General features: G+C 45.2%; 1 protein-coding gene across 2 annotated transcripts in view; it reads left to right on the top strand.

The window, feature by feature from the left end:
- Nucleotides 1-12,922, top strand: part of ZnT86D (zinc transporter 86D) — a 103,944-nt gene that overhangs the window by 65,957 nt on the left and 25,065 nt on the right. The window contains exons 7-8 of one of the 2 annotated variants that reach the window (XM_070525335.1): nucleotides 7,062-7,124; nucleotides 11,061-11,281. In XM_070525335.1, coding sequence (XP_070381436.1) covers nucleotides 7,062-7,124; nucleotides 11,061-11,281 — 284 coding nt within the window. The remainder of the gene's footprint in view (nucleotides 1-7,061; nucleotides 7,125-11,060; nucleotides 11,282-12,922) is intronic. The other variant, XM_065452536.2, reaches the window with a different exon arrangement.

Below are 12,922 nucleotides of genomic sequence, written 5' to 3' on the forward strand. Positions count from 1 at the left end.
CGACACGCTTGGCTATGCGAATGTGAATTGCATGCTTCGCTACCTTTTCGACACAAGACGTGAGGGAAATCGGTCTAAGATTGGACAAGTTTGGGGGTTTGCTGGGCTTGGGTTTTAGTATTACCAGGGCTTCTTTCCAGCCCCGAGGAACTTCACCCATCTGCGAGGCCTTGTTGATTTCTTTTGTGAGCTAGTCTCTGGAGTCCAGGAACATTTGAAGTTGTCTTCTAAGTTCCTGAAAGCCTTATTTGTGACATGGTCAGGCCCCAGCGTAGACCTGGCATTGAGACATTGTAAGGCCTCCCTAACCTTGTAGGTGTTCATAATAATATTTGGGATTTTACGTGCCAAAACCACTTTCTGATTATGAGGCACGCCGTAGTGGAGGACTCCAGAAATTTTGACCACCTGGGGTTCTTTAACGTGCACCTAAATCTAAGCACACTGGTGTTTTCGCATTTCGCCCCCATCGAAATGCGGCCGCCGTGGCCGGGATTCGATCCCGCGACCTCGTGCTCAGCAGCCGAACACCATAGCCACTGAGCAACCACGGCGGGTCTCTTAGGTGTTGAAAGGAGCGTCCAGCTCAGGCTACAATCTACGCCTGTACGTTGGGCAGTCATTCGGCACAGCCGTGCACAGCAGGAGATACCTGCAGGCCAGGTTATCCAGGATTTTCAGCACGTCTTCTTTTCGAATGGCCTCATGCACGATTTTCTCCAGCAATTTCCTCTGGTTGGACGTAGCACTGGTTTCGTCTTGCAGATGCTTGAGGAAATTCCATTTAGCACCCACCCTCATTTGTCCATCTACAAAGTTGCATACCTCGTCCCACTGCTGCTTAGTAACCGACAGTGCTCTTCTATGGCCTTGTTAACCTATGCAATCTTTTTTTTTAATCGTTGATTGAGCTTTTGTTTTTTCCACCTATTGGTTAGCAATTCCTATGATTCGAGAAGGTGCGCCAGCCAACTATCCATCTTTTCGATTTTGAGGTCAGTCTGGACCTTCTTGTTCGTCGCCTTAGTATGTTCCCTGATCTGTTGCGTCAATTGTCCCCAAGTTAGCTATTGTGCCCTGCTGCTCACACTGGGAGCACTCTTTTCGGATTTTTCTAGAGGAGTCCTAGTCAGTGGCTACGAATTCCCTGGCAGTCTTACATCCGACCTCCAGAGTTGTGGCCAGAATGTTATGATCACTACCAAGATTCTTGCTGAGATTAGTTCAGGTGGCTGATTTGAAACCCCTGATGAAACACAAGTCGGCAGTAGTATCAATCATACATGCATTCCCAGTCCTAGTCCGAAACGCCAGATCCATCAGAAGCAGGAGGTTGTGGTTGGTGTGACCTGCCCCAAGTCTACCCCTTTGTGGATGGTCTGGGGGTAGCCCCACATTTGGTTTGGAGCATTGAAGTCTCCTGCCACCAAGAGCAGACGCGTCTTGGCCTACTGATTGCCTTATTTATGATATTTGTGAATCTTTGCTTATGGTCGCTGGCAGGCTAGAAACGGAGATGCTGATTTTGAGATGCTTTCCGGGGATGAGTTCGATGAGTGAGTGCTCAACCTTGTAGTATTTGCAACCGATGTCATGAAAAACATTGGCGACAAAACGTACACACATGATGTCACCTTTGACTCATTTGTGGAACAGAACAGATAGCTAAATACCACGACGCCACAATCATATCACATTGCTCCGTCCTTCTCTTTATCATTCACAAATGTTCGAAGTGTAATGTCGAAGCGTGATCATATTGCCTCTTGTAGCAGCAGCAGCATCGGCGTCACATGAGAGATGACGTAGACGCTCGCGTCTACACAAGGCTCGAGCGGCTGGCACGCTCTGGCACGGGCTAGCGTTCCGAAATAGATTATTAAAAAGAATGCCACACTAAGAGGTGGAGTGTCGGGTCTTCCTTTCCTGCGAGAGCCCGAGACTTTACCGGTCTATGTTGTCGCTCGTCGCCACAGTTTGGTGACCCGGACGTGATGCTGCCATACGCTCCTGTGGTAGAGACGACCATGGACCAGACCGACGCTACGAGAGCTCAAGGCCAGAACCCTTCTGAGGAACGCGATGAGCCCTCCTGTTCTGCCATCGCTGTCCGCCTCCCAAAGTACTGGGACCAGCATCCTTCGGCGTGGTTTCTTCAGGCCGAAGCACAATTTCAAGTCGCTGGTATCCGCTCTCAAGCCTCGAAGTTCCATTACGCCGTCGCAGCGCTCTCGTCCGCTGCCATTGACGAGGTAGCAGATTTGTTGAACTCCCCATTGTCTGCCGCCGCCTATGATGATCTCAAGGCACCACTGCTACAGCGCACAGCAGCTTCACAACGTTCTTGCATCCAGCAGCTTCTGTCCGCTGAAGAACTCGGCGACCGATGCCCTAGTCAACTTCTTCGCCGAATGAGCCAGCTGCTCGGAAACAACGCGAGATCCACCGACAACACGCTGTTGCGCGAATTGTTTTTGCAATGACTCCCGGCTAGCGTGCAGATGGTCTTGGCGACAGCCTCTACCATGGACCTTACCGGACCTGCCATTTTGGCCGACAAAGTCATGGAAGTAGCCACCCCAACCATCGCAGCCACGTCACCGTCTCCGAGTAACAATACAACCGCTCTGCAAACTCTGCCCTGCTCTTCCGCAGTGCAATCTCCGCTCGACTCCTTGTGTGAGCGCCTGGAACGCGTCATCTATGGAGCAGAACATCGCCGCACATCTCGTCGCCCAAGCAGCCCTAGTTCCAGCAGATCAAGACGCACGGGCACCCGCAATGAAACCTCAACTATAACACCTGGCATTTGCTACTACCACTGCCATTTTGGAAACGATGCTCGTCACTGTCGGCGTCCCTGCGCTTGGCAGGGAAACAGGCCGGCCGACCTTTAACGGCGACGAGTGATCCAATCCAACGCACAAGTCGCCTTTTCTACGTGACGGACAGACTTACGGGACAACAATTCTTAGTCGACACAGGTGCTGACGTCAGCATTCTCCCCGCCCAGCACTCCGACCTAAAAGCGACACCTGTGTCGGTTCTTTACCCTCCAGGCTATTATTAAAGTGGAATGCTGTCCTAGAAAATGCATCACTCTCCCTTATTGACATTCTCAAAGAACACTGCAAGGAACAACTTATGATAATCTCTGATCAACTCGACAGCATAAAGTTAACTGAACCGGAAAGAAGAGAACTTAAACAATTCGTCCAAACTAAGGAGGAAAAATTACTAGATAAATACCAGCACAAAGATATTAGAGCTGCAGATCCACCCAAAGAAACTAATGTAACCCCTGCAGCACGTAGCTCCACCGACAGTCCTACAGGCGAGAATCCAGAGCACTGCAGAAATGTAGTAGACATATCCCAGAGTCTAAGCCCCGAAGAAGTTGATCTCCTGAAACGTGGTCTAACGTTCTGGCCGACGAACAACGCAGTGAACGAATACGAACTCCACAAAGATATAACAGAGTTTTCACGACGCATGCGCATCAAGGAGTTCTTTTTCGGTAGACCAGATGTAGAAAAAGAAGATAGAGACTCTCTTAGACCACCTAGCACATGGACACCGGAAACCGAGCTGTGCCCAGACCTCGATTTATACTTAAAACTGATATCAAAGGAAATTCTAGAGTCAACACGGCATTGCCGGAAACGCAAAAATTTGACCTCTGCTCAACACCAAATCCTTAAAGAACTTGCGAAAAGGAATGATATCGTAATAAAACCAGCAGACAAAGGTGGCAATATCGTAATCTGGTTTATAGAAAAGTACAAGAATGAGGCCTCTAAACACCCGAGCAACCCAACTCGACTCTAACCCAACTTCAGATTACAGCAATATTGTGATAAGCACAATAGCGGAGCTCCTGTCCAGGGAACTAATCACGCAATCTGAATATCGCTTCATGATGCCCAAGAACAAAACAGCAGGCCACTTTTATGTTCTTCCTAAAACACATAAAGTTCCGGTCGAAGAAATATTTACAGCAGAAATCCCAAGTCGGCCTATTGTGTCTAATAACAACACACCTACTGAGTCACTATCTAAATTCTTAAATCACCACCTGTCAAAACATACCCACCACCCTCCCATCTTTCGTTCAAGACACGCCGCACTTCCTTCGAATTATTGACGGCATCAACAGCAACCAAATCCTTTCTGACCGCGCTATTCTAGTCACTTTGGATGTTTCTGCCCTTTGCCCCAACATTACCATGAGTGAAAGAATTGAAGCCGTTTCTAGATTTCTTGTAATCAATCCCCAAGCACACGCTCCTGAAGTTTACTTATCGCCCCTTAGGTTAGTTCTCACGGTCAACTATTTCGAATTCAATTCTATACACTGCCTGCAAATTTTCGGCACTAGCATGGGTACGCCATTCGCTCCCACGTATGCGAATATTTTCATGGGACAGCTTGGAGCAGACCTGCTAAAATCCTACCCTTTAAAACCCCACACCTATCTTCATTACATTGATGACATATTTATAATATGGGAACGCGGCACAAGCGCCTTAACCGACTTAATTAGCCATTTCAATCATTTTCACCCGAGTATTAAATTTACTGCTTACCACTATCCTAGTCAGATCAACTTCCTGGACACGACAGTCTGCATAGAAAATGGAAAACAGAACGACGCTTTGCCGGAACCCTACAGATAGCCAGCAATATTTAGACTACAACTGTCATCACCCGTGACATTGCAAGCAAGGAATTTTTGTCGTACAAGCAAAACGTATAAGAAGAATCTGCAGCGAAGACCACGATTATATCCACCACCTAAATGACCTTAAATCAATGCTAGCAGAAAGGAACTATCCCCAAGTTGCTCTCGATAGAGCTTATGATGCCGCTTCAAGATTGGAGAGACAATCGGAATGGGCGAAGAATCAGCCCACATTAGAATCTGACAGACTGCCGGCCTTTATAACAAAATATTCTAATGCACTCCCAAACATAAACAACATCCTAAGAAAATATCACCCAATATTATCAAGTAATGAGCATCTGCTTAAAGCATTCCCGGATGTATCTAGGGTTACCTATCGCCGAAACAGGAACTTTAAAGAGATGTTAGTGCACGCAAAAGTCAGCCAACAGCATTCCCCCGTAATAAAAGCATGTTGTCGCCCTAGGTGCAAAACCTGCAGGCACCTTCAAAGTGATATTAAAATTAAAAGCACCGCAAATAGTTATACACATGAAGTCAAATCTAGCTTCACTTGTACAAGTTCAGATGTGATTTATATGCTTGAATGTTCCTTCTGTAAGAAACAATATGTCGGTGAAACAGGAGATTCAATTAATGTCAGATTAAACGGACATTGCGCGGACACAGCTAAAAAGCTTTTAAAGCCGTCGCCAAGCATTTCAACCAACCAGGTCATAACTCTGATGAACTTAAACTCTACATCTTACAGTCAAATTTCCGTTCTGAACGAGAAAGAAAATACAGAGGATCAACCTTATCCATAAGTTCGACATTGCAACCAATAGGCATAAACATTGCAGAGGGAGCTTTAGAATCTATTCGCTATGCTAAACTTCAAGTTATAGGCAACAACACTTAGTTTGATTTCTTGGTGTATCCCCCCCGCCCTTTTTTTTCCCTTTCCTTTCCATTCCTTTTTTTTTTCCAGCCGGCGTGTCGACGCCCTTGACACGCCGGCTAACAGGCGTGCTTTGACTGACCGAGGTGGGGGGGGGGGGGGGGGTGCCCTGGCTTTGACCTTGTGCACAGAGTTCCTTTACTCTCAATTCGACACGTTAAGACATTTTCTCTCATTTCCGCATCCTCCCGCCTCACACCCTCTCCCCTTTAGAAGAACCCCACCTATATATACTGTGGTGAGAAAGCGTATGTCGCCTTGAAGAAGACAAGTCCACTTGTCGAAACGTTGGCTCCTCCATTCACCTTGTTCACGTTTTGCTGATCGTCTTATTTAATCAGCGAAACCCCCCCCCCCCCCACATGTATTTTCTATAGTGTTCCTACTGCTCAGTTGTAGCATGCGTTGCTAGCCTACCATTTTTCCGTGTATTTTTTATTGGAATTTTACATCCTCTTGTTTATACAGCTTCCACTGTGCTCCCCTTATATAGTGCACATCAGGCCCTGTAAGGTATGTTCAAATAAACAAAAAATAAATAAATAGAAAATTATTTCAATACCTATACATTTTAAGCACTTTACAGGGACAAATTTTTAGGCCTCTCTACAGCCAAGTTGCATGTACCATTCACATCATGATTCACAACCCTGACATTTGTCATGTTCTACCATGAACACTTCATTTATTATCTTTTGCTTGGCACTCTTTGTCATACCTGGCCCTTGCGCCAATATAATTCATACATCATCAACTTGACACTGGATGCATTGGCGTATGTGGCCAATGTCTGATGCTGTGCCAAACTTGCTGTGTGCGCGCAGTGCCGGGGACGCTGTCGGCAGCTTACTTTGGCAAGTCCCGTGCTCAGTCAGGGAAAATCTCGCAAAAGTAATAAAATCTTGAGCGATCTCTTATAGTGATTGCGCATGGTATCTGTGGACAATGAAGTGCGATTAGCGACTACCCGCCGCTTTCATTATGAAAGCACATTAAGAATTTATTTTAAGCTCCCATCGGTGAAGGTAAATTCCGTACGTCGTGATTTTCCTGATAATGAACGTTGAGGGTACGGTATCTTTTTCTTTTATAAATTGGGGGCTTGTCACATTTAAGCCTACGGAAATTGGGTACGCGTTAAGTTTGGGGGCGTGTTAGAATTGGGGATAACCATAGTAGCTGCCTAGCGAGAGCCACTTCAGTTACATTTCACTGTTTGCTACTGTGCTTGTCACGATTGGGGCTGCTGAGTTAGTCTTCTTTCATTATGGGCTGAAGTTCATCCAATCTGCTTCTTTTTGTTTTACTCTATTCATGTTAATTGCTTTGGTGTTGCCTCGTTCCCGCACCATGTGACAATACTATTTGCTTCTGATGTCTCTCTCCTTTAAGTTTCGTACGTTTCAGTGCGTGTCGCTAATTCAGTCCTTCCTGCAGGTCTCGAGGCTGACTGTGACAGCGACAAAGCAGTGCCAGCTGCGAGGAGCCAAATTATGCAAGGTACACTTCTTGAACATATTGTATGGTGGTACCGTATCTGCACTAATACAAAGCAGTGGCAAATGTATTGCCTCTGTGGCATGCATAAATTTAGTTTCACATTGAGTGAGTGCACTTCTCCGTTAGTTGATAACAAATTATCACACAGAACTGTTTCGTGGCACTTGCTGTAGGACGCACTCACCAGCAGTTATTGCATTTGGTGAACTCACTTTGTCAATGTGTGTAGCCTCGATAACAGTACTTAAAAAGTAAGTAAAATGGTATTCAGTGCAGCGTTGACTCTAAGTTTAACTCTGTGCTTCAGAGTGGTATAATCATCCCCATGCCTTTTGCAATGGAAACTTCTATTTTTGCTCTGTTTGCCTTGGATAAAGTGCTGTCTTGCATTGGCCTGTGACAATTGATCATGCTAATGTGGGTGCAGTGAATTACTTCCTTTTCCACTAAACTTTATGCTACATACTGTTTTTAAATAAAACACCGTGTTAATTTGCAGGTCTTGTTTAAAATGAGAAATATATTGCCACATTGTTGTGACGGTGAAGAGCTTAAATGGCACAACGCAAGTCATGAAACTAACTGTTTATTAGGCAAACCTATGACTGACAGAACAGGTAACACTCAGCACAAATATAATGGCAACCACACTTGTCAATCTGGAAAAAATGATCTGCAGATCAGACGTGTCGGCTATTTATACATGGCTCAATGAACCTTCCAGCATAATCGCTGGTGCTTGCGTATGTTCTAAAATGTACACCACTATTCGTGTCGTGCACACAATCCGATTGCACAAGGCTCAGCGACAAGATAGGCGACAGATACAATCGGCTATAACAATCGAGAGTGTTCTGATACATACATGCAGGTGTGTCTTGCACCAAGCGATAGCTTTTAACGTTTGTCAGCCAGTGAAACGTGGTCACTGGGAAAAGATCACCAAGTACATACACCAATGTAATGTGCAGGCTGCTTTGCTCATCAACGTAATCATCTATTTCAGGTGACACTTTTCTTTCTCATGCAGCAGCGAAGACTCGCTTAAAAATAACACTGAATCTGCCCGTACACGAGAGGCTACTTCGATGACACCAGAAAAAAATAAAATATATACAGTGGAACCCCTGTTATACGTCCCCCGGTATTGCAACGACTTGGGTTTTATGACGGATTAGTGCAGTCCCGGCGAAGACCCCATAGAAGCAATGCATTAAATACCTCGGTTATCCGACGCAATTTTACGCCTGACCCGCGTTATACGACGACCCTCGCGAAGTGCGGCATGGAACGGCAGACGAAAGAAAAGTGCTGTGGGTCTCCTTCCTTGCTCCGTCTCTTCGCATGCGGAGTGCTTGACACCGCTCGACTGGTTCGTTCCAACGCAGCTTTCTTCCCTGCCTCGTCTCATTGTTCGTTTCTCTGTCCCCCACCAGCAGCCGCCCGCGACGCTCGCTGTGCTGAAATAGCGCCTTTTCTTCTCCACAATCACTTTCTCCCTCTCTTCTCGGCGGCATCGCCTCTCATCACGTTGGGGAAGCGTTTCTCTCCTTCCAGTTTCCCAGCAGCAGATCGCCGACAGGGTAGCGTGGAGAGGCCTACGTTTATCGCATGTGTTCTTTGTCTTAATGCTAGCAACCATCGTTCAGCGTCATTAAGTGCGTCAAGCAAGGGTACCAAAAGCGGTTCGTGCAGCGTCGGCTGGTGGCTACGGAGTGCAGCGAGTCGGAAAAAAAGATCACCGTGCTTGACACCATTCATTTTATTGCCAGTTCGTGGAACGTAGTGTCGCGAAGCACAATCACTTACTCATTCAAGCACTGTGGCTTTAAACGAGAGACTGCCTCCTCTGCTGGGGACGCAACAACCTCAATGCCACTTGAGACCGATGCAGGCTTCACTGACGATGATTTCGAGGGTTTAAACCTCACCACGATCTTCACCAAGTACGTGGAGGCCGACGACAATGTTGCAATCTGAGGCGAGGTGTCGCTGGAAGATGCCATTGAGGAGGCTTTGCCAAGTGCTGACACCGCTGCGACATCGGACGAGGACAATGACGACGCCACAGATGCCGTGCCTGTGCCTACCACGTTCGCCAAGGTGCTACGACACATAGATGGCATTCGGAACTTCATCTGTTCACACGACACCACAGAGGACCTCCTTTTGGACGTTGCCCAAGTCGAACGAAAGCTCTTGGTTCACGGATCAAAGTCCAAATGAAACTCATTGACTCTTTTTAAAGTTCGCACCAGCTGGCGGGAATTGCAGCAGTGAACAGTGGAGTGCCGTAAAGGTTCGTTTCAATAAAACATGATTGGTACTTGTACTGCAGCATTAATTCTTATCGCATTTACTTTTTTGGTAATTTGGGTTTCTAAGCCCTGCAGAGTGTGTTAGTAGTTTACGTTGAAGTTTCTCGTAAATTCGTCGCGTGAAATAAGTGGTACTTTTATAGGCATAATTTATGTTCGGATTTGACGACACTCACATTTTACAATGCTTTTTTGCGGTCCCGAGAAAGTCGTATAATCGGGTTCCACAGTATATACATATATGAAAGAAGTGTACTGGGTCCGTGCGTATGAAGCGATTTATTAACATTTCGGCTGGAGTCCAGCCTTCACCAGAATACAATGTGTGGCATAAGTGAAGTTTATATACATGTGCATATCAACAGGATGAAGTTATGTTTGCATGAAAAATGAAAATAAGCAAACAGAATGCGTGCCAATCATTCTAAAGAACAGCTGATACATGTATAAACAGATGGCATTTGCAAACACATCATTTGAAGATGCAAAGCAATGATACACACAAAAAATGAAGTTCGGAAAGAAACTGTCAAGTGACAGCAGAAAATGGTACCAAACAGGTGCTATGTTACCAAGCAAAAACAAAAAAAAATGAAGGAATAAAAATAAAAATAGTGACGTATTAATAAAAAGAGAAAATATTGATGTGCTACTAAGAACTCATTTGATAAGCTGAAGATCACATTGCTGGAATCTGGATTTCGGTCAAATTATGATAGAGAAGCCCGTGAATGCTTTTTTATCTATAAGTTTCATACTGTCGCATCTGGTTTGAATGGAAGTGTAAAAAAATTGAGTTGCCTGTCTTCATAGCCTGTCACATCTTCCCTCATTTCTCTTCTATTTACTAGCATGTCACTATTTTTTTTCTTTTTGCTAGCATGTCTCCAGTGTTGTTTTATTTTGATTTCTTCATTTGTTTGTTTTTTCTTGGTAATGTTTTCTACTGTCACCTGACCATTGCATTTTGGACTTCATTTTTGTGCGTATCATTGCTTTGTATCTTCAAATGACGCGTTTGCAAACGCCATCTGTCTATACATGTACGAGCTGTTCTCTTGAACAGTTGACACAAATTTTGTTTACCCATTTTCCTTGTTTTTCATGTAAACATATCTTCTTCTGGCTGATATGCACATGTATATGAACTGCACTTATGCCATACTTTTTTTATTGTATTCCAATGAATGCCAGACTCCGGCCTAAACGTTAATACATCACTTCATATGCATGTCTGCTTCACTGTGTGCATATATATATATATATATATATATATATATATATATATATATACACACACACATGCACACACACACACACACCCAGTGAAGGACTGGCTCGGCATTTCTGGTAGTAGAGATATATAAATCTACTACCAGAAATGCCAAGCCAGTCTTGCACTTGCAACCTATATCTCGAATGATTTGAACGATGCTCTGCATCATTGATGTGCAGTAGTTGTAAGCCTGCGCCTGTCCTGTTTTATCTCCTGAATCTGTGTTTATTTAATTTACATATTGTGCACTGCTTGGCCTACACTTTCGAAAATAACCCAGTAGCCCAAACCAAAGTTTTATTGAAGCATGCCAGAATGCGCTCGTGATTGTGCTGCGTGCAGGCGTGTTCCTCCACATCCTGGCTGACACACTGGGGAGCGTAGGTGTCATTGTGTCGGCTATCCTGATGAACCAGTTTGGTTGGCTCGTGGCTGACCCCATCTGTTCCATGTTCATCGCCACCCTCATCGGCGTCAGGTGGGACCTGGCTGCCATGCCGCATTTGTTGAACCGGAAGTGTCAGTTGGAGTTTGGACAACTGTTCCATTGCGGTGGCTCGTGGGTAAGGTTGTGGGTTTGTTACCCCAGCGCAGGTGCCACATTTTGATGGGGCCGTAATGCCAAAACACTCCTGTGCCAAACATTGGGCACATATTACGGAGCACCAGGTGGCCGAAATCTATCCAGAGCACTTCACGAGAATGAGTCTCATAGCCTCAGGTTTGCTATGAAATGCTAAACTCTACCAATCATCCATTTTGTTTGCATAGAGTTTCGTACAAAGATGACTAGAGAGCACTGTAGTGCTGCAGTCAGTCAGCTACAATAGTTCGTGGATTTGTCTAAACATTGTGCACGTGGCTTTAGATGTTCCTGTGGCATTAGTTATTATACTTCATCTTTCAAAATATTTAAGAAACGCTATTTTTCCAAAGGTATGAAGGCAGCAAAATTCTGCACCCATGCACAATTATTGTGAATTGTTTCAATTAGGACACAATATTTCGTTAAAAATTATTGTTTTGCAATCAAGTTGCAAAGCTGTTTGAGGCCAGAAGAGCGATGTTTATGCAAATATATGGCCATGCTGGCTGAGCTGCCATGCTTCCAGCCCCCATAGACACTAATGCCGGAGTTCCCTCTAGAGATTTTTGTGGGAATCTCTAATGGTACAAGCAGTGTACAGTTTAGGATCTTTAAAAGGGACACTAAAGGCAAGTATTAAGGAAAGCTAAAATGATAGATTAATGCTCGAGAACATCTAAGGCATCAATATTATCCCAGACAAAGTTTTAGTAATCTAGAGATTGACGTAAATATGCAGGACACAATTTGCAACTCACCCGGGTCATTCAAGTACTATCCCAATGACATAGGTACTCCTCATTGTAATTCTGTCACTAGTACTCAACCTCTCGTAACAAAAAGATCATTGCATTGCATTATAAGATAGAAGAAAATGGTACTTGTCTAGTTCTACTGTATGTTCAGAAAAAGGAAGTCATTCACGTTACCTTCGACCACTACACAGCCGGTCGAAGTGTTTGTTTTCACATTTCAGTAGGTTAATAGGTTAATTATTGCATAGTGCTGCGCTGGTTTTGCTGGCTCGTGAAACTCGCACAAACTGCAAGTATCAGAGAATTCCACGTGCATGCAATGTCACGGGATGCCCAAACTGTCCATGACACTTGACCAAAAGCAGCTGCAGTGGCGAAACAAATGTTCTGTCTTGGCTCGGTTTTACATGGCCACGCGCTTGTGTGTTACAGTGCAAACCACTCATAACGTAATTGCTTTTAGTACGGGACCGGTTATAGCATGGTTTTTTTTACCACCGATATATCTCGCATAGAACTCAACGTATAGGCGGACTGTTTATTGCATAGGCGCGCGAAGCAGAATACCGGTTATAGTGTGGTTCCTTTAAGCGTGCGACCATGAAATTGGCACACGGAGCACAGCCTTTTCTCGGAGGCATTGAGCACAGCCCGCAAGGCCGCACGGCTGCCAGGTGCACAAACGCGAAGAAGGGGGAGCATGGGCGTACGTGTGGAGACCAACGGCGAAACGAAAACGAGAAGGGCAGGATACTCTAGAGGAAGGAGGGCGAGTCTTTTCATCACTATAGCAGCGTCCAATCAGGGTGCACGCTGCAAAGTGCGGGATAGAAGCGATAGCGCACTCCTTTTTTTTTTCAGTC

The sequence above is a fragment of the Dermacentor albipictus genome, chromosome 9 (genome assembly GCF_038994185.2).
Source record: "Dermacentor albipictus isolate Rhodes 1998 colony chromosome 9, USDA_Dalb.pri_finalv2, whole genome shotgun sequence".
Lineage (NCBI taxonomy): Eukaryota > Metazoa > Arthropoda > Arachnida > Ixodida > Ixodidae > Dermacentor > Dermacentor albipictus.